Below are 25,949 nucleotides of genomic sequence, written 5' to 3'. Positions count from 1 at the left end.
GTGCAGTTGAATTTGCATTTGTCTTAAAGACAGAAGATTCACACAGATACATTAAAACACTTGCAAATGTGGGATGCTAGCAAGGTACTGCAAGGGGGGTCCCTTTGAAGAAGGTTTCTCGTGTCCAGTTCTGCCATCGATGTGACTAGCTAATTTTGACTTCAGAGCAGCAAAACAAGTGTCTCTTCAATATGTGCATGAGCAGGGTGGTCCCACCTAGCAGCTGCACAGCTGAATTTGGGATATCTTCTCCCACTTGCCATATGTACTCTTCTGTACTGCTATAATTTAACACAGAGCTGGGCTGCTTCGATGGTAGGAACGAGGAGGCTGCTCCACCCATCTGCCTGTCTCTGTAGCAATCTGGTAATGCAGAAAGACGCATTTGGCTGCCTCAGAGGCTGTTCCCTGTCATCTTTGAAGATCAAAGGCTGCTGGATCTGTTTTTTTGGACAGCAAGTTGAATCATGCTGGGATGATAGGAACGCCTTGTGTTTTGAGGACTCGCCAGGCCCAAGACCCTGGACTGAAGCTTTACTTCTTAATATGCTTAATGAAAGTCTCATCAGTTGCACAAATCTGAGAGGGCTTGCCACTACCACAGCATTCAGGAGCATGCCCCCTCTAGGAGGCGTAGGATGCTCCTGGAGAACCTCAAAGGCAACCTCTCAGCATTTAAGTACACATAAGTAAAGCTGTAGCTGTCAGCAAAAGAGATGATTAAGTAGAGGATTTCTGGAAGGAAGGAATTTAGATTTCTTTCGGGAAGCTTCTTTTAAGTAATACCACATCAAGTCAAATGCAGTGACGGCCATTAAAGGCTCACTTGGGCCCATTAGCACTTGATTACAACTTTGCTGCCGGTGGCTAAGGCTAGGCTTCCTTATCTTCATCTGGTGTCAGGAACGGGAGGGTGTGCTGTGCAGGGCTTTCCTGCCAAGCACGGTGTGGCCATGACATGCCAAAATTTGCAAAGGGTTTGATTGTGGGATAGGGGTATTGTGAGTTGATTGTTGGACAGTGGTATGGTGGGCAGACCAGAAGCTGACCTAGAAAAATGGCAGGCCCCTACTTAACCTGGGTTGAGAAAGCAGTGAGGTTTCTGTGCATGTGTGTACTTGGTAATAGCCTAAAATTCTGTGGATCTGTTCATCTACTTCAGGGACTGCTTTTGAAGAAAGTGAACACCTAAGGCAGGCAGAAATTAATGTTTCAGGAACATCTCCTAATCTGTACCATTCTCCAGCAGTGTGAAGTAGTTTGTGTGTAGTCACTGTGGACATAGCTACTCAAAGAACTCGAGAGTTTTAAGTAAAATGTCCAGATAAATCCTAAGGTCTTGACCTGTAAAACAACAGTTCACTTTCTAGTGGATGTTGAACTCCAGGAGTTGCAACATTCGTTACAAAAAAAAAAAAAAAAAAAAAAAAAAAGGAAGTGTTATCTTAGGGTAGTAGAAATACTGCATGACAATCAGTTGGTTGTTTCATTTAAGTGTTAGGTTTTATCTGGAATATGTTATTTGAACATGGCTTTTAGGCAAGAATAGTTCTGCAAAGAGTTCACAGTAAAAAACAGAAATGGGAAACAATTTGATAAGTCCAAGGCTGGGCTGAAAGCTACAAATTATGTTTAGAAAAGAGGTCTGAGCAAAAAAATTATTGGCCAAATAAAGGGCTTAGAAAATCAAGGCAATAGAAGGTAACTGTCTACATCTCCATTAGTGCTTTGGTTCAAAGCAGTAGCATAGCACACTTGAAGACAGTGCCCCCAGTTACTGCAGAATGGTTTTGCTATATGTAAATTGGATTTCTTTTGGAGGCAGCTAAATGAGAACCTGTGTTCCAGGTGTGCACCAAATGTGCTTCTGGCCCCAGTGAGTATATAAGAATCAATCATTGTTTTCAACTCTTCCAGCAGCTTCAAAGCGTGTTTAGTCCAGGAGACCAGACTAGATACCCTCTGAAGCAAAATTCCTGAACTGCATACAGTGTAGATTGTAAGGCTCAGCACAGGCTACTTTGATGTCTTGTTCTGGTCCTGCTGTGCCAAATTACTAGCTGTAAGTGGCTGCGACCACTGATATCTAAAGAATTTTAGATTAGTGTTTTGGCAGTTTGTCTTTTGGTGGGATTAGAAGTGGTTTCTGGATCTTTTCAGAACCAGACTTGTGAATGCTATAGCTATCAAAATGATTTCAGGACAAGGGAGCCCTTTATAGTGGCTTGCATATGGAGCCAGTATTAGGAATGCCTTTGCCAGAATATTCCTCTTAATCCTAAAATCAATGAATATGAAACAGTAAGCTCTTTTCATATTGCCCTGTAACTTGGACACAGAAATGGGACACGTTTCCTGATGCTTATTGAAGGTTGAGGGGAGTTTTGATCTCTAGCAGGAGATGGACTATGTCTCAGAATGTTTCTGAAGACAGCCTTGGACTTAATTTTTAGACAAAATGCTCATACAAATGTTAATAACATAATTTCCTTCATCATGTCACAACAGTTTTCTTTTTAAATTATTTCTTCATTTATCTTTCTTTTTTGAGGTGTTTGCTGTGGCTTATGGCTTTTGCATGCAGAGATCACTGTCTCATGTGATGGTCTAAAGTTTTAAAGCCTTGTTACAACATCAAGGGAGGACAGTTTTTTATGGGACTTAAATCTGTTCTCTTCATAAAGATGCTCTTCTTCACTTAGGGATTTCCCCAACTGAAAATCTCAATAAAGCGGCAGATGAAGCGTGTATATGAACTTCTCAGAGATTTCTGTTTATACGTGTTAGGGGCTTTAGGGTGACCTTTCTTAGCTTCGGATCAAGAGTTTTAGGGTATATATAAATTTAGAAATTCTGGGTGGAAACTTGTGTTAATGCTGTTTGGGATGCCTGAATCAACAACCTCTTTCGTATTCTTTCATTTGGAAAAGCATGAAATGATCAAAGCAACTGGTAAATTCTACACCCCCCACCCTCCACCCCAGTGGAAATGAAATTTCACAGAAGGGAAATGATAAAACATCTTTAATTTCATCCTTGTGTCACAGCTATGAGTAGTCACAAAGTCAGAAGAGTTGGTTATCTGTCGATATTGCATTGTCCTTCTCATCTTTTACTTAACAGGTTTATGTTTGTACCAGCTCGACACTTTTTGATCAGTTTAAATTGATTTTAAGTTCACTGTACTTTAATCCCGCTTGCCAGAGAATATTTCACGCTTTTTGCTTATGAATGAATCCTTTGACCCTTGTGCATAGTAGGGTGCTATAACTGTCAAATATAGGCATTATAAAATAGCAAATATGTGAAGGTTGAAATTCCATAAATAAGAAAATAAAATCTAGGTTCTTTAGAGGGCCTTGTGCCATCTGACTTGTGTAAAGCAACACTTCAAAAACTGAATGGGGTGCTGTAAATAATTTTGCTGTGGTACACCCATACACACATAAGAATGGTTATAAATTAGTTGATGGGATTTTAGTGTTATTTAGAAGGTTACTCTTTCATTCTTGATTAAAACAAGACCAACAACAAAAACTATGCTTACAACATATTTATTGAAGTGCATAAAGAATTTAATCAGAATTAAACTAGGCATATTCCTTGTAGAAATAAGTAGTTTAAATTAAAAAGCCGAACAGCTAAACAAGCCAGACTTCAAAAAGATTGAAAACTACATTCCATTCTCCTGAATGTGTGCAGCAGCTATATCCACAGTTTAGCTACTTTAGACTTCTTTGAGAACCCCAGGGGCTTTAGTCTTAGCGAAGAACTTTTGCATAAATCAGTAGCTTTGAAGAAAGATGGCTTAAACGGAATGAAGATGTAGCATCAGACAGGATCGGTGATTGATTTTGCCACACAACACATGAGACACATGCTCCTTGACCGGAGAGTGGGTTGAGATGGCATGTGAGTGTGTCTTTATGAATACAGCAGCATCTAATTCAAGGCAGATTGATATAATCCCCAGTGTGTAACTTTACTGTGAGTGCCTTTTTCTTTCCTTTTCGTTTTCAAACCAGCAGAACTCAGCCTGATTCTTTACACTTTTTCCAGCAATATGAGAAGAAGAAAACAACTGGTAATCCAAACCCACCTGAGTGGAAGTTCTGAGAGCAAAGGAGAGTTGGGAAAGCAAGTGAAAAAATATTTCTTAAAGTTCTCATTATTATGCTAAGACAAAAATAGCCTAGCTCAGGACCTAGAGATTTCTTCTGTAGCCACCTGCCAAAACATGCAGTTCTCCTTTTCTCATAAACTTAGCCAGCTACTTTGCATGCATGGTAAACTGCATGTCTGAATATCCTTTACAGGAATATTTAAGGCTCTGAGTCCTGGAGTCGCTGGCTTGCGAACATCATTACATTTTTTCAGAAGTTTCGTAGTTATAAAGAAAAGTTTCAAATGATCTTTGAATGCATGCTATTCTTATGAATAGTATTTTAATTTGAAATGCTAGCTATGAGAAGAATAAACTACTCATGGTTCTTGCCCATCTCCTGCAGTGTACACACCTGGTGTACACCCAGGAGGCTGGAACATTGTCATGAGTGCCCACACATTGCTTTCACTGTGGTTTTTGGGGGATCATGTAGGCAGATGGTTCAAGTGCAGAGTGGCAACCTCCATAAGGAATAAAATAATAGTAGTAGTAATAAAAAAAAAACAACACCTCTGAATTAAAATCAGAATTAAAATGTCTGTAATCTTAATTCTGGGTTCTATTTATAAAATTAATGCAGTGTCCTGTCTTGATGAACAAGAATGAATATGCTCTGTAGGGTGAAGTTTTTGTTATCCACTGAAAACATACCTTTCCTAGGAGAAAATCTAAATAATACAAGAACAGAATGGAAAACTCCTCCAGTTTTTAGACTTTTAAAAATGCATTATATCTGTGGTTTGAGATTTGCATGTGGCTGGCTATTCCTTCTGTCTAGAAACACTGCAGGCCATTAGTGGAAAGGAAATCCTGTCCTGAGATACTGGGCTTCGTGGCATTGTGCCTACCTGAGAAACTTCGGGCAGCCTTAGATCTGCTTTCTGTGTGCTTGGCCTGTATAATGTGGCTGACACCTCCTGGAAATTTGGCAGCACGGGACCGAAACAATCACTTTCCTTCCCTTGTTTATTAGCAAGGACTTGTTTCAGTGAGCAGCACTGCAGCGGAAGGGAGGAACCCTTTGGTCTCGCTTAGCACAAAAATAACTAATATTCTTAAAGTGCCCTGCTTCGGTAGGATTTGCTACTGATAGGTTAGAAATACATTTCCTATAACTGCTGCTGAGTGCAGACTCGATCCATACGGTGCTCAGCAATAGCTCTCCTTACCTCTATTCAGTGTGCTTAGTCAGAGCCTCAGCTGGAAGCAAGACCTGTCCAAGTGCTGCCAGAAGCAAATCTCTCATTGCTGAGAGAAGGGGATAGGACCGATCCCGTGTACCACAGGTTTCTGATTAATTACATGGTTCCTAATGGGAAATGCACTGGTAGGAGCACAGATAGGCTCAGAAGTGAACAAGCAAGAACTAACCTTCCTGTTGACCATTACCCTTGGCAGTAAGACACGGTGCTGTTAGGGCCTTGTCCGTGTCGTAGTCACAGATTTAGGGTGCTAAGTGTAAAGTTTTTGTCTGCATCTAGAAATTAACATGGAATGTGATGAGCCTACAGATTGCAGCTGAGGCTGTCTCACCTCTTCAGGTGCTTTGGTAACTGGCATTGGGAACCCACAAGGACTGTGCCTCCCTAAATTAACTGAACTCACAAGCAGAGGACACAAGGTACGGCACTGCTCACCCAGCTGCTCAGACTGCAAGCATTTAACACGTGATGTCGAAGAAATGTTTAATGAGCTTTTCCTGTTCCGTGCCATGCTCTTCACAAGCTATTTTCTGAAGTGGAAATGGACAGAGAAAGGAGCTGGTTGGTTTTGAAAATGCTGCTGAAAGAGGCCAGTGGGCGGCTGTGTGGTGGCAGCACCCACCTGCTATGGAGCTGGACGGACAGAAGGGACAGACAGACCTGCCTCGTGCTGCTGTGCTTGGCTGCGTGCTGGCTGCTGAGGAGCACATCTGGGTGTTGCTCAGGGCCACCTTTTGCAGACTCCTTCTTGCTGGCACTGATTTCTGTACAGCGTGAAGGTCTATTCCCGGTGAGAAAAACATGACTTAGTTTGGGAAATGTGAACCGCGGAATGCGAGCCCTGCAAAGATACTGATTCTCATTTAAAATGTAAAATAGGCATAAAAAACCTGATAAAGCAGTCCAGACCAGTTTTTCTCCATGCTGCAGTACTAAAACTGTTAACTAATGAGCTATGTATCAAAGACTTCTCCTGTCCAAGAGTACTGGGAAGATAAAGCAGTTCCTGCAGTGTGTTTTCAGTAGGTATCATCAAAGGTATCAATTGCGTGAGGCAGAAACAGGAGTGTAAAAGTGGCACCTACGAGCTTTAACTGAGGGAAATGTCTATAATATTCAATTACGAGTCTGGTAATAAGACATTACAGGTAAATTGTTTACATCTGAAATGACATTTTGTCTCTTCTGGTTGAAAGGCTTGTCTAAAATCCCCACTCAAATTTCTAAAGCCATTCCAAGTTCCTGCCAAAGGTTAATTCGTGCAATTTTACATCATTTTATCCATGTAATTTTATTGTCCATTAGCCTAAGCAGATCTTTCATCATCCTTATTAGTGGTGTCCTTCCTTCCAATTTTATTGGTAGGTAGCAATCATAGCCACTTTTTAGCCTTCCTTTTTATTTTTTTTGAACAAGCAAAGCTTTTTCTATTCCCGTGTTAATATGAGAAGCTCTAAATACTCCTCCTTCTTCATACCTGCTGTGTGTGAAGTTTCTCTCTCTGGGTTGTGGCTGTGCGTGGAGTTTCCAATGATTTTCTATTTCTACAAGGCAATAATGTTTACCCATCCCTATACCTACCGTTACGAGCTTGCAGAAGGACTGTAGCTGTATGTCTGAGTTCATCTCCTTTTCAGGTGAGAGCTTTTTGTATTTGAATTTCACCTTGTCCTCAAGGGCTGAAATTTTAGGATTAAGTTTTACATGAAAGTTTAACATGCCATGAGCGTAAATAGTGGTAGGTAGCTTTTTCATATTTGTCTTGAAATTAATGCCAGCATGGTTCCCAAGAAGTTAAGCATCAAACAATCCATGGGTTCCCAGTCAAAAGTCTTTTCGTTAACTATCTTAGTTGCTTTCTGGAAATTCAGCCTTGCATTTAAATGATTTCTGCAGTTTCTTACATCATGCTTGCTGTTTGCATAAATTTGTAATTTGATGCTGCTTGCTAACATTGGTCATGTCACTCAGAGGTCAGAGTACAGGACTAGGAAATCTCATGTTTGCTGAGGCTGATTTGGCTCGGATTCCCACCCTATAGGCTTCGTGGGGGCAGAAGAAAAGCTTTGGATAGCTTTGCACGTTACAGCCCGAAATGCCAATATCGAATGGCTTTGGAAGATCAGAATGCAGCAAAAGGCTTTTATGAAACAATTTGAGAAGCAAAATTCTAGCTCTTGCCAAAGTGTAAAAAGGTTATTTCAGCTATATTGGTTCAGTTTTATTTTATTGCAGTACAAGGAAAGCAGAGCTTTGAGGCAAAAAGTCCTGGAAGAAAAGGGATGGCAGAAATTAATACAAATCTGATGGGCTGGTGTGGCATGCAGTTATCATGCTGGACTCTCACACTTTCGCTCCAATTCTCATACTTTTTTTTTTCCATAAATAAGTCTGAAGAACACTTAAAAGAAAAAAGGTTGTACTAGCCTTGGAAATAAAGGGCAAGAATCATAATTAAATCCTATTTTTTTTTACAGTGTGTGTACAAAGTATGCACTTATTCAGCCAGTGATGCTCTAAACCTATGCTTAAGGGAGCAGCAATGCTTTTGTTGTGAAAGGAGGCATTTGTACACATCTGTGTCCTGTGGAATACCTCTGAACGTACCTCTGAAGATTTTTCTTACGATGTAGTGGATTGGTGTGTACTATAGAAGCAGTCATATTTCAAATTTGACATCTTGCATGGTTAGCACAACTGCAGTGTAAGGAATTTTTGTTTGCTCATACAGAGTAGACATTGTGGTTATTTTAACTGCATTTTCGATATGCCAGAGAAAGAGGAGTTATTAGAAAAGCAAGAAAAAACGAATATGCTGCAGCACCTCTGTAGCAACCAAAGTATTGTATCACGAACACAATCTTAGAAGTATTGCTACCTGATGGACAAAGTAAAAGCTTTTCCTCAAGTTAACTTTGTGCTTTGTGGAGCAAAGGCTGTAAGTTTGTTTTTGTGTGTGCGTGCAATATTATTCTTGGACAGCAGTGAGGTTTTGGTGTTCTCGTGGTAGTGTTTATTATCTTAAAAGGTGAATAAATCCTGATGACTCAAATGAACCGGAGAGTCAGGACTAGTCAGGCCAAAAATCCGTTGCTTTTCTGGGATATTTTCTTTACCTTTCGAGTTCTTTTTCCATGTAAAAACACCTGCTACTTTCTATTTTCTTGGGGATTTACCCATTTTGCTGCATGGTTCAACGCTTTTTTTCCACTGGCACAAGAATCCTCTTGTCCCACTGCTCCCCTTACAACTACAGCATCGGCGTGTTTACTGATGCCATCTTCTGATAACCACTTCAAGTGAAAATGTGAGAGTCAACACTCCTTTTATTAATCCCACTTTTTCTTCCACAGAAAACAATTCCCCTCCTCCTGAAATTTTAGTCAGGTTTTTTTTTTTTTTTTAAGCAGTCCTTTCAGTTGAAAATGACGGCACTGATAAAGATGGCAACTGGGGAATTGCTGAGCAGATCCTACAGATTTGACTCCCTTTTCTTTTTTCTTTTTCCAGGCTTGTTCTCACTTACTGCTCTGTCTTAATGTTTGCACAGCTTTGCAGTGCCCTCCTGGATGCCAGGCTCACGTCACACCTTGCCAGTTCAGCACAGAGCAGTCTCTGAGCTTCCCCTGCCCCGCAGTGCTTGCAGACAGCGATGGCCTTAGATAAAACGTAATAGATGTGTATCTGTCTTCTGCTTTGTACGTAGATGGATGAGCGATTCAAGCCTTGTGTTTTAATGAAACTTGAATCTTGCTTCTTCAGGGCTTGCGAAGCTCAACTTGTAAATCACTTCTGCCCCAGAGCTTTTGTTTTTTTTGCAGCAGCTCATCGTGTGCTGCTGCACTCTTCTCCTTCAGTGGAGACAGGGTTATTTCCCAGATGGAGACTGGGGTATTTCCCAAACGATCGTGTTGTGTATGAAACAGAATTTAACATCTATAGAGACTGTGTCAGCATCTTGCAGTTTCTCAGAGCTTTTAATGTATAGTTTAACTTACACTGTATCTTCAGCTGTGTCAGGCAAATGATTCGATTCACTGTAATTGGAGAGACTGTTAGAGTGGGTTTGAAATAGAAGGCTGTGACAAGGCTGGGACTGAAGCTAAACATCTTAGGGCGTTACCAGCATTGCAGGTCAGCATTGAACCCTCTGATACGTGCCCAAGGAACCTCATGTTCAGGCAAGACTCCCATTTGTACTCCCCCATCCCCTGCTGCAGGAGCAGTGTCTGCGGGAGCTGTTTGCAGACCAGGAGAGGTTGAGGTGCTGAGTGGCTGGGGATAGTTTACATGCCGTACAGAAGGATTCCTCTTAGCACTGTATTTAGGGCTCAATTCCCGTGTCTTCCCTGTCATAGATAGCTGCTGGTCCTTCCATAACAGATTTCCATTGCATGACTGTGCAGCTGTGTACGAGAGGCAGCTCCTCCGTTGGCATGAGCTGCTGAGAGGAGCCTCAGGCGCCGAGGGGTGGGAGGCTTCGCTATCCACCTGCAGAGCCAGGTGTCTAAACGGGGGGATCTCATCCCTCTGCTACTGGAAGGGCAGTCTCCCCCTGTCCTTCATCTGGAGTTATTTTAGGGTAAGCCCCAGGGAGGAACTCTTCCCTCCTCAGGTCTTGTGTTGATCTCCTCGATGCTCAATTCCAACCTTGTTTCAGAGCCAGCATCTTGGTGGAGTTTCTGCGTCTCCTGAATCCCTTACAGATAGCGGTCATAAAGCAACAGAAGAGCAGAGCACGACGTGATTCCTGGTACCGCTCCCACTGCTACTCAGAGCTCTGGTGGAAGCGATGAAAGCCGATAGGTTTTGTGCTTCTGAAATAGGCAAAACAGGAGCGGCAGAAATACTCAAGCGGTCCCTGTACAGTCTTGTGGAAAAGTTGCTGTCCTAGTTGTCAGTCTTGATTTTCTTTGCCAAATGTAAGAATTTTATGGAAATAATAGCTTTACTACAAGAAGAATTAGTTCTGTTCTTGCTCTAAGTACAGTCTCTGCATTCCTAGGCCTTGAAGTTTTTGTATTCCTCAGTTTTTCTTCCACTGTACAGCCGTATGAACAACTGCTTGTGGTAGGCCGGTCTAAGTGAGTGACTTAATACAGAGGCTGCGTAGCAAAATGCTTCAAGCAAAGTGATGATTAAGTAAATGAATGCTGGTTTTTTGCTTCTTTTAAAATATCTGCATATAGTACACCAAAGCATGTTAATTTATAAATATCTTTCAAGTTTCTGAAAATGGGAATGTGAAAACAAATTAGTCAAACGTAGTGTATTTCTATTGACAGCAGCCTTCCTCCTTTTCTAAGGCTGCCCTTTGAAAAGTTTCCTGGCTGGCTGAAGGCGAGGTGTTAGGAGCACTCCTCGTTCATCGTAAACAATGCAGCTTTACTCTGTATCTTCCTAGGAAAAGCTTGGTGCCCCTCCTGTATCGTCCCCAATGTACTTGCTCATGAGCAGTTGACCACACAAGGTGTGTTGTGCTTCAAGTCCGTAGTATTAATGGAAGAGGAATACAGAGGGAGCACAGAATCAAGCTGAAATTTATTGGTGTGAATTGATTGCTGATGGCTCTTTAGTAACTGACTTCATTAACACCGTGTGAACATTAAGCTGTTTAAATACTGTATTTCTCTGACAGTGCTTTTGTGTGAAAATTAAGCTGTTTAAATGTTGTATTTCTCTGCCCGTGCTTTTGTTAAATAAGGATATCTTATTATTGCAGGTTGCAGTTGTTAAAATGAAGTGTACGGAGCGCATTTACGCCATGAAAATTCTCAATAAATGGGAAATGCTTAAAAGGGCGGAGGTAAGTAATGTGATTCTCTAACGCAGAGAATTTTAAAAATGTCATCAGGAAAATTACACTGAAGCTCTTCCAGATTAGAAAGAATTATTTTGTGAGCCTAGGAGCTTCATACTTTTTTTTTCTTAAGCTGTTTTAATGCAATCAAGTCTGACGGTCCCTTCCAGGCATCTGTTGTTCTCAGCATTACCGTGTATTCGTTCACCAGACAGTCTGCCCTAGTTCTTACCCTGAATTTATTGGCCAGATTTTTGTTTACAGTAAAGGCAAGTTAAAAACTACATGAAAGCTGAGATCGGTGCTACTATGACGTTCACAGCTGCATACAAATACATTATGAAAGGATCTTTTTTTTTCCTGTTGTATTCAGAAAGCATACATTAAGGAGCTTTGCATCCTGCAGTTTGTAACAGGATTTATGTAACTGGTAAAACTGTAACTAAATACTTTGAAACCACAGATTCAAATTGTAAAACAAATGTGTTAAGAGGGTAAGTCTGTTTAAAAAGGGTGTTTTTGATGAAAGGAGATGTACGTTGTCACAACAAATTATGTAAATGCGAATGTGTACTTCACAGATTAGGCAAGGACCTACTGGGAATGTGCCATAACTGGTGTATTCCTAGAATACCTCCTCTTGCAGTGTAGTAGGCGAATGTAACGTTATATAAATCAGCAGTTAAATGAGCAATAGATGTGAGGGGAAAATACGTGTATTGCATCACTCTTTGTAGCAGTTTTATGGAGGGACAAAGGCTGGCTGCTTGCTGAGGACTAAGCCTGCTGACACTTCCCTGTCCTATTCTTCTGTCCCCTTCCTGACACCTCCTCCCCCTCCCCAGCCTTCCTCGTCTCTCCCTTCCTTTCAGTGAGTCAGTTCCACCTCTTTTCCTGTGAATTAATCTCTTGGCTCTTGTTAAGCCCCGCTTCGCCACTGCATTTGGCTGATTTAGTCACACTCCGTCCATCAGCCCGTCCTCTCCTCGCAAGCAGCGCAGCCGCTGCTGTTGGGCTGTTCTTTGAGCTGTCAGGAGAATTCACGCTCCCAGCTGTGCTGCATCAGTGGTTCTGTATGAAGCCTTTGCCTGCACCGGGGAAATTGGGTGCCATTTCAACACAGATTTCAGTTGGGCTAATTCATTGCTCAGCCTAGAATCAGTTTAAATCCTAAAGTGCTTTTAGGGGGTTCCCAAACTCTGGTGGGGATGCAACTAACGCTGGCTTCTGTCATTTTTAAAGTGACTTAATTAAAAGGTCTGGTTAAATGGCTGAAACTTTATGCAGAGATGTCCTGAGGAGAGAGCTCTTTCTTTGCAAACTGTTGTCTTCAAATTATGTGACTAACTCCTCTTACCTCGTCAGGCAGGCTAGGACCTGGAAGAGTATTATCTACCAAGAAAGAGCTGTAATGAGCAGTAGTTTTCCCAATACACAGTTAGGATAAGTAACAGTCCAGCCAAGTCCTCTTCCTGCTGATTTCCCCATCTACAAAGAACAGAAAAGGCAGCTGTCTGCTTTGCTGTGCCCCTTTGCCATTTCCTGTTCAATTTGTTGGCTTTTTTTGGCTTTCCTGGGTAAGCAAGAGCTTACAACCTGCATATCAAGTTCCTGAAATGTTTGGGAAATTAAAATTTCACAGATGTGGTAGAACTTGTTCGTTTTTCAAATGAAACCTGCAAGTATACAAATGCATCTTAAGTGGGCAGCTCCACTCAAAAGCAGATTTGAGGTGTTTTAGTATGTGCTGAGTGGTCTAAGAAACACAGTGTTATGCTGGTTCATGGAATATGAAGCATTGGATGAGATTAAACACAGCAAAAAGTTATCTAAACGCTGTGGATTTGTGTACTGGCTGCGAGAAAAAGCATATGGTTGGAAGCTACTGAGGTACAGGAAAGATTAGCAAATATCAGCTGACATCCGTAAATGGGTTGCAAGCAAAAAAAAAAGGCATGCCATTTATGTTGATGAGGTGGGCCATTTGTATTCATTGTTCTGACAACAAAATGCATAGTCATTAGTGTGTTACCGCTCACAGTTCCAAATAAATCCTGACTAGCTAATTAGGTAGCCTGTCATGCTTTCTCAAGGCATGTCTCAAGGCATTTTAAGCCAGTGTAAGCTGAAAAGGATAGTTTCGTACTTTGAATTCAGGATGCAAAGTGCTCAGGAGCATTACTGGTTTGGAAGTGTTCATAACATTCCCTCACTATTTGAGGTTGCGCAGTGAACTGGATCAAGGAACTGATGTCTTTGAAAATAAATAAACTAGCTTTCTGTGTTGGCAGCCTCCCCAAAGAGCGGTGCCAGAACAACTGAGAACTGCTGCGCCGTGGTGCTGAGGGCAGGGGATTGGATTACTTGGAGCTGCTGTTGCTGCCAAACATTTTTTTTTTTTTCAATTTTTTTTTTTTGGTGATACTTTGACCTTGCATTCGTAAACCTTAAAATCACTCTCAGTTAACATTTAATTATAATACGCATCTCTTTGCACCAATAATTACTAACTTTACAACATGACCTCAGTATGACCTTCTTCGGTAGAAACGTAAATTGACTTTTGCTTCCTCAAGGGGAAAAAATGGTTAAAATAATTTTATGAGATGCAATTGATATATGGTGAGGCTTCGGCTTCCCAAGAATGTTCCTTTCATAGTGCCTTTTCTATGACATCTGGACAATTGGCAATGACAAAAAATGAATTCTTATCCAAAACCCAAACACTTGAATCTGCAACTACTGGATGCCATAATAATGGCTTTCTGAATCGACAGTACTGAAAGAATCCCAAGGTCTGCTTCTTGATAATACTGATCCGATCCAATAAAAACATTATTTTTATTAAGGAAGAGATTCTTGAAGGTTATGGAAGGTGGTTTTATGTAAAGATGCTGAGAAAACATGCTTGCTTCCCTGAACTGTTGCAGTATGCTATTCGAAGTAGAGGAAATATTCTTGGAATTGGAAATGTATTATACTAGACAAAGATAAGGCAGTAAATTTTGCTTATTTCCTGTCATGTTTGCAGTGTCTATAGCTGGAACTGCAGTGTAAGAAAATTAAGATTTTGATATATTTTCATGTATAACATTGTGATATATTTTCACAAGGGTCTTTTTCAGAAGAACCAGATTTGCAGTGACAAGTTATCATTTTTCTAGCTTTTAAAGATATATGATGGAACAAAGATTTAGTGTTGGCTTGGATTGGTTTGTGTGTTTTCTTTTTGGTGTTTTTTTTTTTTTTTTTTTTTTTTTTTAAGGTCGCAGTCAGAATTACAATGACTGAATGCATAACTACAAGCCTGCAGAGATTCCTTGGCTTGTCACTTGTGCAGACTAAATTCAAATGAATAGGGACCTCTGTTCAGTAATTTTAGATAATCCCATAAAACATCCATATATATTCATCCTGTGAAAACTACTTGTTGATGTTGACAATGGCTTTTTCCCCTTTCTTCCTTTAGACAGCTTGTTTCCGAGAAGAGAGAAACGTCTTGGTGAATGGAGATTGTCAGTGGATCACTACGTTGCACTACGCCTTTCAAGATGAGAACTATTTGGTACGTTTGATTCATCAGCAAATAAAAGCTTTATGTTATGAAAGAACTTTATTTTTGGTACATTTAAGGGTATTGCAATAAATCAGTCTACCTCATGCCTTCCAGCAGTGTTTTGGCATTCTTGTTTTCTCCTTGAAGAAAGACTTCAAAGGACTGACTGTAACTGTAACAGAGTGAGAAAGTCATGTACTATGGTCTATAGAAGTTTAGCTAAGCAGCCTTTTAATTAATCTACCCTTGTATAAAACGTATCATGTTTAAGTTTATATTTTTGGATAACATTGCCATTAACTAATTTATTAAGAGAAATAGTAACTCTGTGAAAGTAAGAAAGATTTTTACTTTAAACTTTAAAAATCATGGTTTTGTTTAAAAATGGCAGAAGTAATTTCACATCTTATTTTAAAAGCCTCAGGGAAAAAATAATAGCCAACTTCATAAAAGTATTTAAATGTTTTTGAAATCAGTAGATTGGTCATCTCTATAGTTTGAGAGATTATAGCAACCCTTTGTAAAGTAATTGCTCTTACTACATGTAGTGATGATTACTGCCTAACTGTTGGTTACTAGAGCTGTAACATAGAAGCTACATTTAGCTTTGTCACAGAAGTCAGGGAAGTGCTGGTCAATGAGGCTCCTACACACTGGAATGTAGTGAAACATCCAGCTTCCACGTGGTACCTGAGGCTGTGTTAGAGAACCTGCTATTTCTGTAGCAAAGAACATAGTCATAATGCAAAAGTTTTCAGCATCTTAATGCTTTCTAGATGGCACAACTAGCGAGTCATGACTATAAATAATGAAAAAGCTTACCAATGAAAACCTGCCAATGGGTTCAGGAATGAAGCTTAAGAAAGAGTTAAATACCCAACAGTTTTCAGAGGTGCTGAAACAAAACAAATTATTTTGATTACCACCTTAAATATAATTTCACAATGTCAAGCACATTTTAAGCACACTGGGTCTCTATACCTTCATTTCCAGTCTATTTCCATTTATTAAATACTTTGATAGATCCTGATTTTCAATCTCTCAAAATTCAGTCCTCTGACACTTTCCCAGAAAGATAACTCACAATTTCAAATTCCTTCAGAACCAGCCTTCAGACTTTTATAACAATAACCTGCAACACCCTGTAATGTACTATTTCCACATAGCATCTGAGAATGGAGCTACCTAAGGAAAAAAATGTTACCTGTAGTAATAGCTAGCAATGGTAATGAGAGTACAGAGAGGGATCTAGTGTTGCTAATGCCATTTCATGAAAATCTGTTCCAAGTAAGCTACAGCAGTATAATATGCTTCTTTTCCCCACATTCTCAAAGGCATGGAGAACAAAGATGTTGAAGTTTCACTTGACAGCAGAATTTAGACAGCTAACATCTAATTAAAGATCCAGAACTTAGAAAGCAACAGCTCTGTGTGGCAGCCAAAGTCAGCAGCTTGCCAGCTTGCCTGAGGTCTGGTACTGCATGTGCTGAGCTGCTGCCTTCCAGTTCGGTCTGTTACTCAGCATCCACCTCATGTAAATGTCTGGTACTAACAGATGAAGTGTGTGTGCATCTCAGTCGCTCTATTGTAAATGATGCATGAAGAAAAAGTGAAGTTGACAAAACACATCAGGAAGTGGCTTTCATCCAGAAACCTGGGCTGTGGTCCAGGTTCCCTTCCATACCGTCTTAGTGGTTTATTTGTCCAGGGACTAAAAGATCTCTGTTCAGACCTCTGCTCAGCTTGAACAAGTTTATAGCTACATTTTTCCACATCTCAGAAGAGTGTTGTCACATTACAGAACCTGGACAGGTTGAGGTTACTTTTTGACTTTGCTGATTATCCTTGATCGTGTAAAATGGAACACAAAGCTAAGAAGAAAATGAGAACAGACAACAGAGCTTGGTTTCCCAACTGGGAGTGGACATCAGTCCTCTGAGAGGGAAAGCTCTAGCTTCTTTGTATCTGCTCCCAGTGATGTTTGTGCATTATAGCTCAGTATTCTTAAATGCAAAACCACATAAGGTAACCCTGAAACAGAGAGAGAATATTGGTGTCTTCCCCACACCTAGGGCTTTGCCATCCTTGTCTGGGTGCATGAAGAAAGACTTCAGAATGAGAGAGAAGATGTTAAGACAGCAAAGCAGTAGCTGCTCTTGGAGAATCTAGAAATAATACTTGGGGTTGTATTCTTTCTAATATTAGTAGAGCATTTGATGATGCAGATCTTAAATATAAGCATGAAACAAATTCAACAAAAAGTATATGTTCTGAAGTTTCATTTTCTGGTTCTGCACCTCTGGTTTTACACGTTTGAGGCAAATACATCACGTTGTAGTGTGTTCTGAACAGTCAAGCCTTAAATGACAGTAGGTTGAAATGCTAGCATGACTTTTTCTGGTTCCTAGAAAGATTTTTGCAGAAACAGTTTGAGACAAGATGGATTAAGTAAGCCTTTGGTGATTCTACTGAAATAGGGGGGTAGGTGAGACATAGTCCATGCGTATTGTAAACATGCATGAGACCTGAAGTTCATAACCTACCCTAGATTGAAATCTGTGAGTTTTCCTGTGATTTACCAGAAATCCTATCAAGAGGGAAATTTTTCTTTCCCAATTTTGTTCCTGAGTATTCATAAGAGTATTTAGATGCCTTTTTTTCCCCCATTGATTTCCAACTACTCTTCCTGTACAATGCAACTGCTTTCCAAGAAGAAAAGTATGTCTAAATGTGTCATAATACCCTTTAACCCAATGTGAAGAGCGAAGTGCCACTGAGCAAGAAGAGGAAGATGTGGAGGATGAATAAAATATGATTTTGTTACAGAAGAGGTTCACTGTGTTCCCCTGATCCAGGCTCCTCATTTCACAGGTCGGCTGAGTTCTCACTGCATTACGCATGCTGTGGGAGCTGAGAAGCAGGCACTGATGTCTCTTTGACAGGCATTCTATTTCAGATCCCACAGAAGGCTCTATAAGCTCTCTTAACCTTGAATTTAAGAGAAAATAGTGTAATACAATATCCCTCTTAAAACATTTCTGGTTCCTGTCTGTAGCCTTTCCTTCCCAAACATAATTGTTGTGTGTATGCGGTGTTCCAACAAACATTTAAAATTCCTTGTGGCGTTGTGCAATGCAGGCTGGTTGGTTTCAACATAAATCATGAAATTTGCCTGTCAAATTAAGCTATAATGATACGCAGAACAATATCAAAACGTAGGCCTTTTGGAGTCAGTCTTGTAAGCCACAGCATCATAAGGAAATGGGTAATGGTGCGCTTACTGTTACTTGGGGTTCTCATCTTCTTTATTTTGCTTCACTTGTGGAAGAAGAATCGGTGGCAGCAACACTAGACCCTAAGTTGCTTTACATTGAGGAGAAAAATAAGATAACTGCTTTGGAAAGTTAGTCCCAGAAAAAGCAAAGTTATTTCTAAAATAAAATATCAAGGAATGGGAAGCATGGAACAAACAGGTTTAAGACTAGTGGTACTAAATAAAGTCAATATACGCTGAGTGATGGTCTGGAGTTAGGTGCATATCGCTAGGAAATAACTGAGCCCACTCCCTGTTTTGCGGTATGAAAACCAAATAGCAACTCCAAGCCGTTTTCTTCCACTTGTTACCTGTATCTGTGTTGATTGTTTCAATAGATAGGATAATGGTTGATTGGCCTTGGAGGCTATTTCCTTTTTCACTGAAATCCAGTCACAAGAACCCAAATGTTTGATTCCTAAATCTCCTGCTGCTGTAGTGCCTCTGGCTTGTCATGAGCCTCCCGGCCACGGTGTCCTGAAGCTCCTGCCAGCTCTGTCATGCATCCGTGCTGTGGCATGTGCCAAGATGAGTGTTTGAGGATGGTGGTGTGATAAATCCTACTTTTGGAACCTCAAGTGGTATTGAAATGGTACCAAAGCTAAAACTAGTAATGAGATGTTTAATTTAGACTGAGCTGCATCGATCTAATGAGCACTAATACTTTCCAGAGAAGTTTTTAGTGAAATTTTAATCAAAATAATGTTTGGAGGAAGAGTGCTTATTGTTTATTGCTTCTATAAAGAGTTTACCTCAGCAGATACTTATGTTATGAAATATTACATGCTTAATGTAAATACTCTGTGTTCAGTTGCATACTGCTGCTCCCATTTTAACACCTGATAATAGATGTGCAAGTCAGGCAAAAAGCCACTTGCATAAATTAAATTTCAAAACGTTAATCCTTATTGTTTCCCATTCAAAAATGATTTTATTTATTAAGTGGCATTAAGTGTTTTCTGATCATGTTAGTGTAATACTAATACTCTCACCTTTTTTTTCTTTTTTTTTCTTTTTTTTTTTTTTTTTAACTATTTCTTTTAAATATTTTTTTCTTACTATCCCTTCTGGACATTTTCAGTTTAAGTGTCGATGACCTACATTAATTTTTGGTGATACTGTTTTTTTTTGTGTGTGTAACGTTGTAGTTAATACAGAGATAAACTCACCCTGATTTACTTGTTTGTAGTTGCTCTTTCTCTCTAAACTTACGGTAAGGGTGGAATGCTGATGTATCGTTATTACTGGAATTATTAAAGGAATAAGGTATGCTTTTACACTGAACAAGCGTAACACAGAGGATTACTAATTTTAACTTCATTTCATATGGATAGAAAAAAATAGTGAAAGTCTTTTTTTCCCTAGCAGTTAACTGATGAACTTTAATTCATTTCCTTAACAGCTGTGTCTCAGTACATAACTGCTTGCTTTCTCCCCTTCCAGTATCTAGTGATGGACTACTATGTTGGTGGTGACTTGCTGACGCTTCTCAGTAAGTTTGAAGACAAACTTCCTGAAGATATGGCAAGGTTCTACATTGGTGAAATGGTGCTTGCTATACATTCCATACACGAGCTGCATTATGTGCACAGGTAAAGTACCATCTCGCATGAGAAAAAAACACATTTACATCTATATGAAATTAACCTTAAAAGTATTACTACCAATACAAATGGGCGCAGCAGCCACAGGCAAGCTACAGTGGGCACATGCTTACTACAGACTGTATAATAACTGCTATAACATTTTAAATACCAAACATATTAAAAGCAGTGGTATTCATCTAACCTTTTACTAAAGCTTTTAGTTTTAATCGGACTTCTTGACTAACTCTCAGTTCTCTTCATGAAATGTACCTACTGTAAGGCCATGATAACAGTGAATCTGTTTACCTCAGCTTATCCTCAAACTGATGAATTTTGTAATGGGGGGGGGGGCATGTGCCTGTCTAATTGTTTCTACAACACAGGATGCATATTTCCAGATCAGTGCCTACAATCATGGTAACTTAGGTGGTGTTCTGAAGCAGTTAAAAATATAACATTCCTTATTCTGGGTAAGAGAAAATAGGTCAGGCAGGTAAAGCACACTTCTTTTTTTGGGTCATCTCTCGGGGCGACTGTCTCAGAAGAGCTGTTAGTAGTGCAGGGGTGATGCTTGATAAATATTGTGTCATTTCAAGAATCTAGAACAGCTGAGAATTTCTATCCTTGGTTTTGTTTTCAGATTTAGAAACTGTGTGATATATCAATTAGAAAGCAAAATTATAATAATACTAGAAACCTTTGTGGTTATATCTTTATACACTGACCTTACAGCTTAATTTCAGTAACCAAGAAGTTAGAAAATGTTAAGTGTGAGAGTAGTGATGTTTTTCAGTTGTGTGAAGTCTGCTTATGGCCATACAGGCAGGTTTCTGAAGTCCCAGCTCAGGAGAAGGAGGCTTCATACTGTTTGCTTGGCAGGGAGATCTTAACCACTAAGTCCCTTTACCTCTTTATGCCTTAATTTCTAACTCCATAAAATACAGACAGGAATACTCCTGGGGGTAAATGTGGACAATATGCGGGGATGTTAAAATGGTACAGATTTGGAGAAGTTCACTAGAGGCACTATTGCACCCATTTCCGAGGAGTGGAACCTGACCAACATCAACTTTGCATGGGTTGAATGAATGTCTCCTGTGGCAATGGGAACGAGCAGTTCCAAGGCCAAAGCATTGGATGAATAGGAGATGTATGAATGCCCAAGAAATTACTGCTTGGCAACTGCAGTGGATTAGGAAGAAGCATGATTGCTCTGGGGAGGACTTCAAGGACCCTTTAAAGGCTTATATGACCTGTTAGCTGTAGATAGGAAACAGTGGGGCTCAGAGATGAGGCATTAAGCTTTTCTCAACAGAAACAGTGTTCCCTTAGGCAAGCGAGACCTGAATGCAAAGCAGAAAAGCAGAGATGTGGTGGATGAGATTGGCTCATGCTTCGAAAGGCACCGTGAATGATGTTATTTGAAAACCAACAACAACAAAAAAACCCTTGCATAGTTGTGTGGAAGTTTTAATAGTCCTCTGCTCATACTGAGCTTGACTCTTACTTATGGGACTGTAAGGGAAATCTGTACAGGCCTTAGAACTGAAATGTATGGAATAAATTTAACAGTGGAAAATGGCTAATGAGTTCATTGGGAAACTGTAGTGAAATGGTCTAGTTTTCTGGGTTAACAGTTATTTTTCTGTCCTGTAACAAGTAAGTATGCATTTAATTTATGTTGATAGGCACACATTAGCATTGATATTTTGTCTTAATACTGCTACTAGTAGCAGCATTGGTGAAGTTTCAGTAATAAATTTCAAAGTGTTACCCCTTGGTTAAAAAGTAGCAATTCAATTTTGTGTTGGAAAAATGTATCAGGATTTTTAAACATATAAGGACCCTTTGTTAAACCTATCTTGACTTTTTTTCATGTCTGCTCAAGTGTGAAATAGAATTAGCAGCTGAAAAAACAGACATTGTCAGCATCCACCTCTATGCAGCAAGGTGTTTTAGAGCATGCTTTTCATCTTGTTCCTACTAATTCAAGCCTCTTCCCCTCAAAGTAAGCTGAAGCTAGTGTACAATTTAAAGTTTTTGAGCAAGTGTTGGTGACACTTGGAACTTCCCATTTGAAAAGAAATTCTGCATTCCGGTGCAACAGGACTGGTGGGTTTAAGATAAAGCACGTGTTCTATTTATTAATAACACAGTATTATTGGAATATATATGGTGTCTAAAACAAAAACCCCAGATTTGTTGGTTTGGTTATCTTTTTTTGGCTACCTCAGTCAATATTTCAAAATGGCATGGTGAAATGCTGGCATGTTGTGAGCTGGTCCTGGGTGGTGTTGGCTATGGAAAGGGAAGGACACTGGTGCAAGTTAGCTTGCAAGACTTGAATGTTCTCATTCTTAGCCTGCAGAACTGGTGTGTAGCTGGCTTAGTTTTACTTTCTGCCCTTGCTCATCTCTCTGCCTTTCTCAACATATTGACTTAGTGCTCTGAAAATAACACTGTATATTTTGAGGCTATCAATTAAAAAAACATGTAGTGGGCATCAAGACTGTCATTATTAAATTGAATGTCTTTGTCCATCTTATAGTTTTACTTTACCTTGTGTGAATTTGAGCACAAAGAGGTAAGAGAAAATGTAGTTGGTGGACTAAATTTAATTTACATGCACTAAATCTTTTTCGGCTGCCTTCTTGGTATCAAAAATAATATTAAGTAATGAGCTACAATGACATGGAAATCTTAGTTCCATGTCATGTAGTAGCTTTAGCATGCAGAATGCCATCTATAACTTGCTGTGTACATGTATGAATAGCAATGAAGTGGTTGATCCAGGAGATTTTCTACCATTACTGTATCCTGTTGAAACGTCATTGCCCTGATCCCAGAGCTGGGGGAATTCAGTGCTCTGTAGAGTAACTGCTGCATATACACAGGATGCAAATGTCTTCAGGTACCCATAGAAGCAAATATGTTATGCAGTAGTATATAGACAGTCTTGAACAGCACGTGAAAAATGCTGGACAAAATTTAGAGAAACAATGATAAATCTTTCTAGATAAGAAGCTGTAAGTTAGCTATAAATCTTGGCAAAAAAAAAAAATCAGATTAAAAAATTGCCTCTTCTCTTTTATCTTTCTTGCCCCTCAAAAAGTATATTAGGATGCGTATAATCTTGAAAGGAGGTTGATAAGGTAAACTACCTATCTGTTAGTTGTACCATTCTGCATAACTGTTCTGCTTGATTATGGGAGCAGAGCTCAGCTTTGATGGGCTGAAAATCTGATGTAATCTGAAGCTTCAATATTGCAGGCAAAGTTTCAAGTCGTCAGGAAGAAAGGGTCAAAATAAAGAGATTACACCAGTGGGTACCCAATATAAAACTGTTATTTTGATGCAATCTGTACAATCGGAGCTCATACTTAGTATTTAATTTTTTCACTTTTTTCTGTTATGACAGGGACATAAAGCCTGATAATGTTCTTTTGGACATGAATGGCCACATACGACTGGCAGACTTCGGGTCCTGTCTGAAAATGAGTGAAGATGGCACAGTATGTATGAAGCAAAATTAAATTGCATTGCTGGTAGTGGTACCTTTTATGTGAGTTGCTGATCTTAACTCTACTACATGTTATCAGTGTGCACCAAGGAGGTGTGATAGTTTGTAAACTTCTTGGCTTGCTAAAAATTGAGGGAAATGTGCAACTCACCACGTTTATATAAAATATTTTTCCCTCTTCTTGTTTTACAGGCTGTAAAACAAGTTTAAGTTATTCTTTGCTATGTTTTTCTGTCTTTCACCTTTTTTCCTACTAGTGATTCAGTTCTCATGAGATATTTATGAACTGGCCAAAGAGCTTGTGCTAAAAAAGGATAAAAATTTGATGTTATTTATGCACTGGAATCATGGGTGACCAGGAACCTAGCAGTCAGGACAGATTTAAAGTAAAAGTAATCCAAAATGAGCACGTACTTACTAAGTAGTTTATTTTACATGCCTTTTACAAAAGAAACGGCAATACTGTGGTAATTTGCTATCTTGTGTACCAGATAGGATACACTCCTAAGAGTTAAATTGCTCATGAGGTTTTCTGCTCTCCCTAGTTCGAGGTGCTTCTAAGAGTATCAATTCTGCCAAAATGCAGCATGTAATATTCACTGGCTATGGCACAAACTCCAGGTTCTGGTGACATTCTGTAGTCATAGAATGCCTCGTAAGGATTTACCATATTAAAAGACAGAATAAATTGGAAGGAGCCATTGTAACTCCGTTAACCCTTAGAATGCATTCCTAGAGTTTACTTTTCTGCCACTGCCCTGATGGTCAAGGCTTTCCTACTACTAGGACACAAGGAAACTAATTACATTAATTCCTGTATTTTATCCACAATTATGCTATATAAGTGTTAAACCAGTTTTGAACATAGTAAAAATAGGGCAGTACTTGCCCTGGAACCTTGTTTTACTATCTTCAAATAAAACTGTAAAACTTGAGTATAGAGCTTGAACTCCGTGGTTTTTCATTTTTCATTTCAGCTTCTGGCAACCAATTGCAGTTTTTAAGTATAAAAATACACACACACACACATATATAAAGGCAAAACATTTTCCTGTCTGTCTGCATTCTGAAAACAGCTATGACTATTTTGAGTGTTTACTGTTTGGAGAATAAAATGTACTGATTTTATGTAGAAGTGGACTGAATCGTAGTCTGTTACTTTCTGAATATCATCCTTATTTTGTTGCTGTCATTTTTTAATAAATGTCTTCCCTTCCCAGAATAATGTACTGATGTATCTGTTTGCAGAAGTACTAGTGTGTGAGTAAATGTTGCTGAGAGAACCTGAAAACTAACCAGAACGGTGTTTGCTTTATTTTCAAGGTGCAGTCCTCAGTAGCAGTGGGTACACCTGACTATATCTCCCCTGAGATACTGCAAGCAATGGAGGATGGAATGGGAAAATACGGACCTGAATGCGACTGGTGGTCACTGGGTGTCTGCATGTATGAAATGCTTTATGGTGAAACACCCTTTTATGCAGAATCCTTAGTGGAAACATACGGGAAGATTATGAACCATGAAGTAAGAAATAAATACATTCATCTTGATTTTAATGTTTACAGAGAGACTGATGTATCTTCAAAATACTGCTGTGGGTGGTAGTTCATTGCTTCTTTCATGGTGATTTAGAACCATATCTAACTGTAGATTTGTTAGTTCAGTTTTTAGGAAAATTGGCATCCCTGAACTGCAGAAATCGAATTCTTTGTTAATTTAATTTTTTTTTCTAAATGGTGATGTTCTTCTTGAAAAATCTTAAACAGTCTTCATGAAACAAAAATTAAAAACAACTCTTATGTTAGGCCTATTGAAAGTTTCTTCTGGACTGCACAGGAGAAATGAAGTAATGCATTACATATGCAGCTGTGCACATTTTGTCACACTGCTAATCAGTACAAAAAACGGAAACAGACAAGTCAACCAGTGTGGACATGAGCTGCATGAACATGAGGTCAGGGAAGAGTTGCTCAGAACAGAAGTGGCATAAAAACACGAGCTTTTGAGCTGCATGAAGAATGTGAGGTCAGGGGATTTTGTCCAGAGTCAAAGTGGTAGAAAAATGTTGAAACTTCTGTGTGCCTTGTGAATATTAGAATAAGAATTAACCAGTTCATGGTGTCGTTTTGAGAGGTGTGGTAGGAGTATGTGCTTATGGGTGTCCTCTTCTTAGCTAGCCAGAAGCTGTTGTACAGGGAGTGCTGCTGCATTTTCTTCCCAGGTTGAATGTACTGGTGTTTACAGTGCTGTGCTCTCACAGTGAAGTAGTGATGGATAAGACATGAAATCCTTCCTAGAGCTGACACCCTTGCCGTGATCAACATTAATCTCTCTATTGCTTCAATTTCTTCAATGAACTAATTGGTGGCAAGCTTTTCTGTATTATGTTAGAAATATGTAACCAGCTTGTGGGTAACTGCTGGCTACCTAGCTGTTAACCTGCTTGCAAGGATGTTTAAAGCCGTTGCCCTGCAGATTTAATATTGCAATCTCATTTGGACACAAAATCAATGTGATTTTATGTTTTTCAATGGGCGTTCTAAACTTTAATGTGAATTATGCTATTTTGGACCCTAACGGTCTGATTCTGCCCTTGAAAAGATGTATTGTACAACGTTAAATATTCTATAGTCTTTTATTGAAAAAACAACAAACAAGAACCTTCAATATTTTAGCTTACTACTACTTCCACTATATAGTCAAGAATTCTTCCCAATTTTATCTAGAGTAACATTATGTGTTAGTGGGAAGTACATTTCTGGATCTTTTGTTTGAGATAATATAAATCTTAGTGAAATTATATTTTG

General features: G+C 39.4%; 1 protein-coding gene across 5 annotated transcripts in view; it reads left to right on the top strand.

Moving 5' to 3' along the window:
* CDC42BPB (CDC42 binding protein kinase beta) overlaps positions 1-25,949 on the top strand; it is a 94,198-nt gene that overhangs the window by 27,626 nt on the left and 40,623 nt on the right. For all 5 annotated transcript variants that reach the window (XR_014693844.1, XM_084521774.1, XM_084521771.1 and 2 more), the window contains exons 3-7: positions 11,090-11,173; positions 14,637-14,732; positions 19,480-19,628; positions 23,041-23,134; positions 24,466-24,666. Coding sequence is in view for 4 of the 5 variants with exons in the window: in XM_084521774.1 (XP_084377900.1) it covers positions 11,090-11,173; positions 14,637-14,732; positions 19,480-19,628; positions 23,041-23,134; positions 24,466-24,666 (624 nt within the window). In the remaining variant the exon portion in view is untranslated. The remainder of the gene's footprint in view (positions 1-11,089; positions 11,174-14,636; positions 14,733-19,479; positions 19,629-23,040; positions 23,135-24,465; positions 24,667-25,949) is intronic.

The sequence above is a fragment of the Aythya ferina genome (assembly GCF_964211825.1).
Source record: "Aythya ferina genome assembly, chromosome: 5".
Classification (NCBI taxonomy): domain Eukaryota; kingdom Metazoa; phylum Chordata; class Aves; order Anseriformes; family Anatidae; genus Aythya; species Aythya ferina.
The sequence above is the reverse complement of the archived record's forward strand: the minus strand, read 5'-3'. Positions and strand labels throughout refer to the sequence as shown.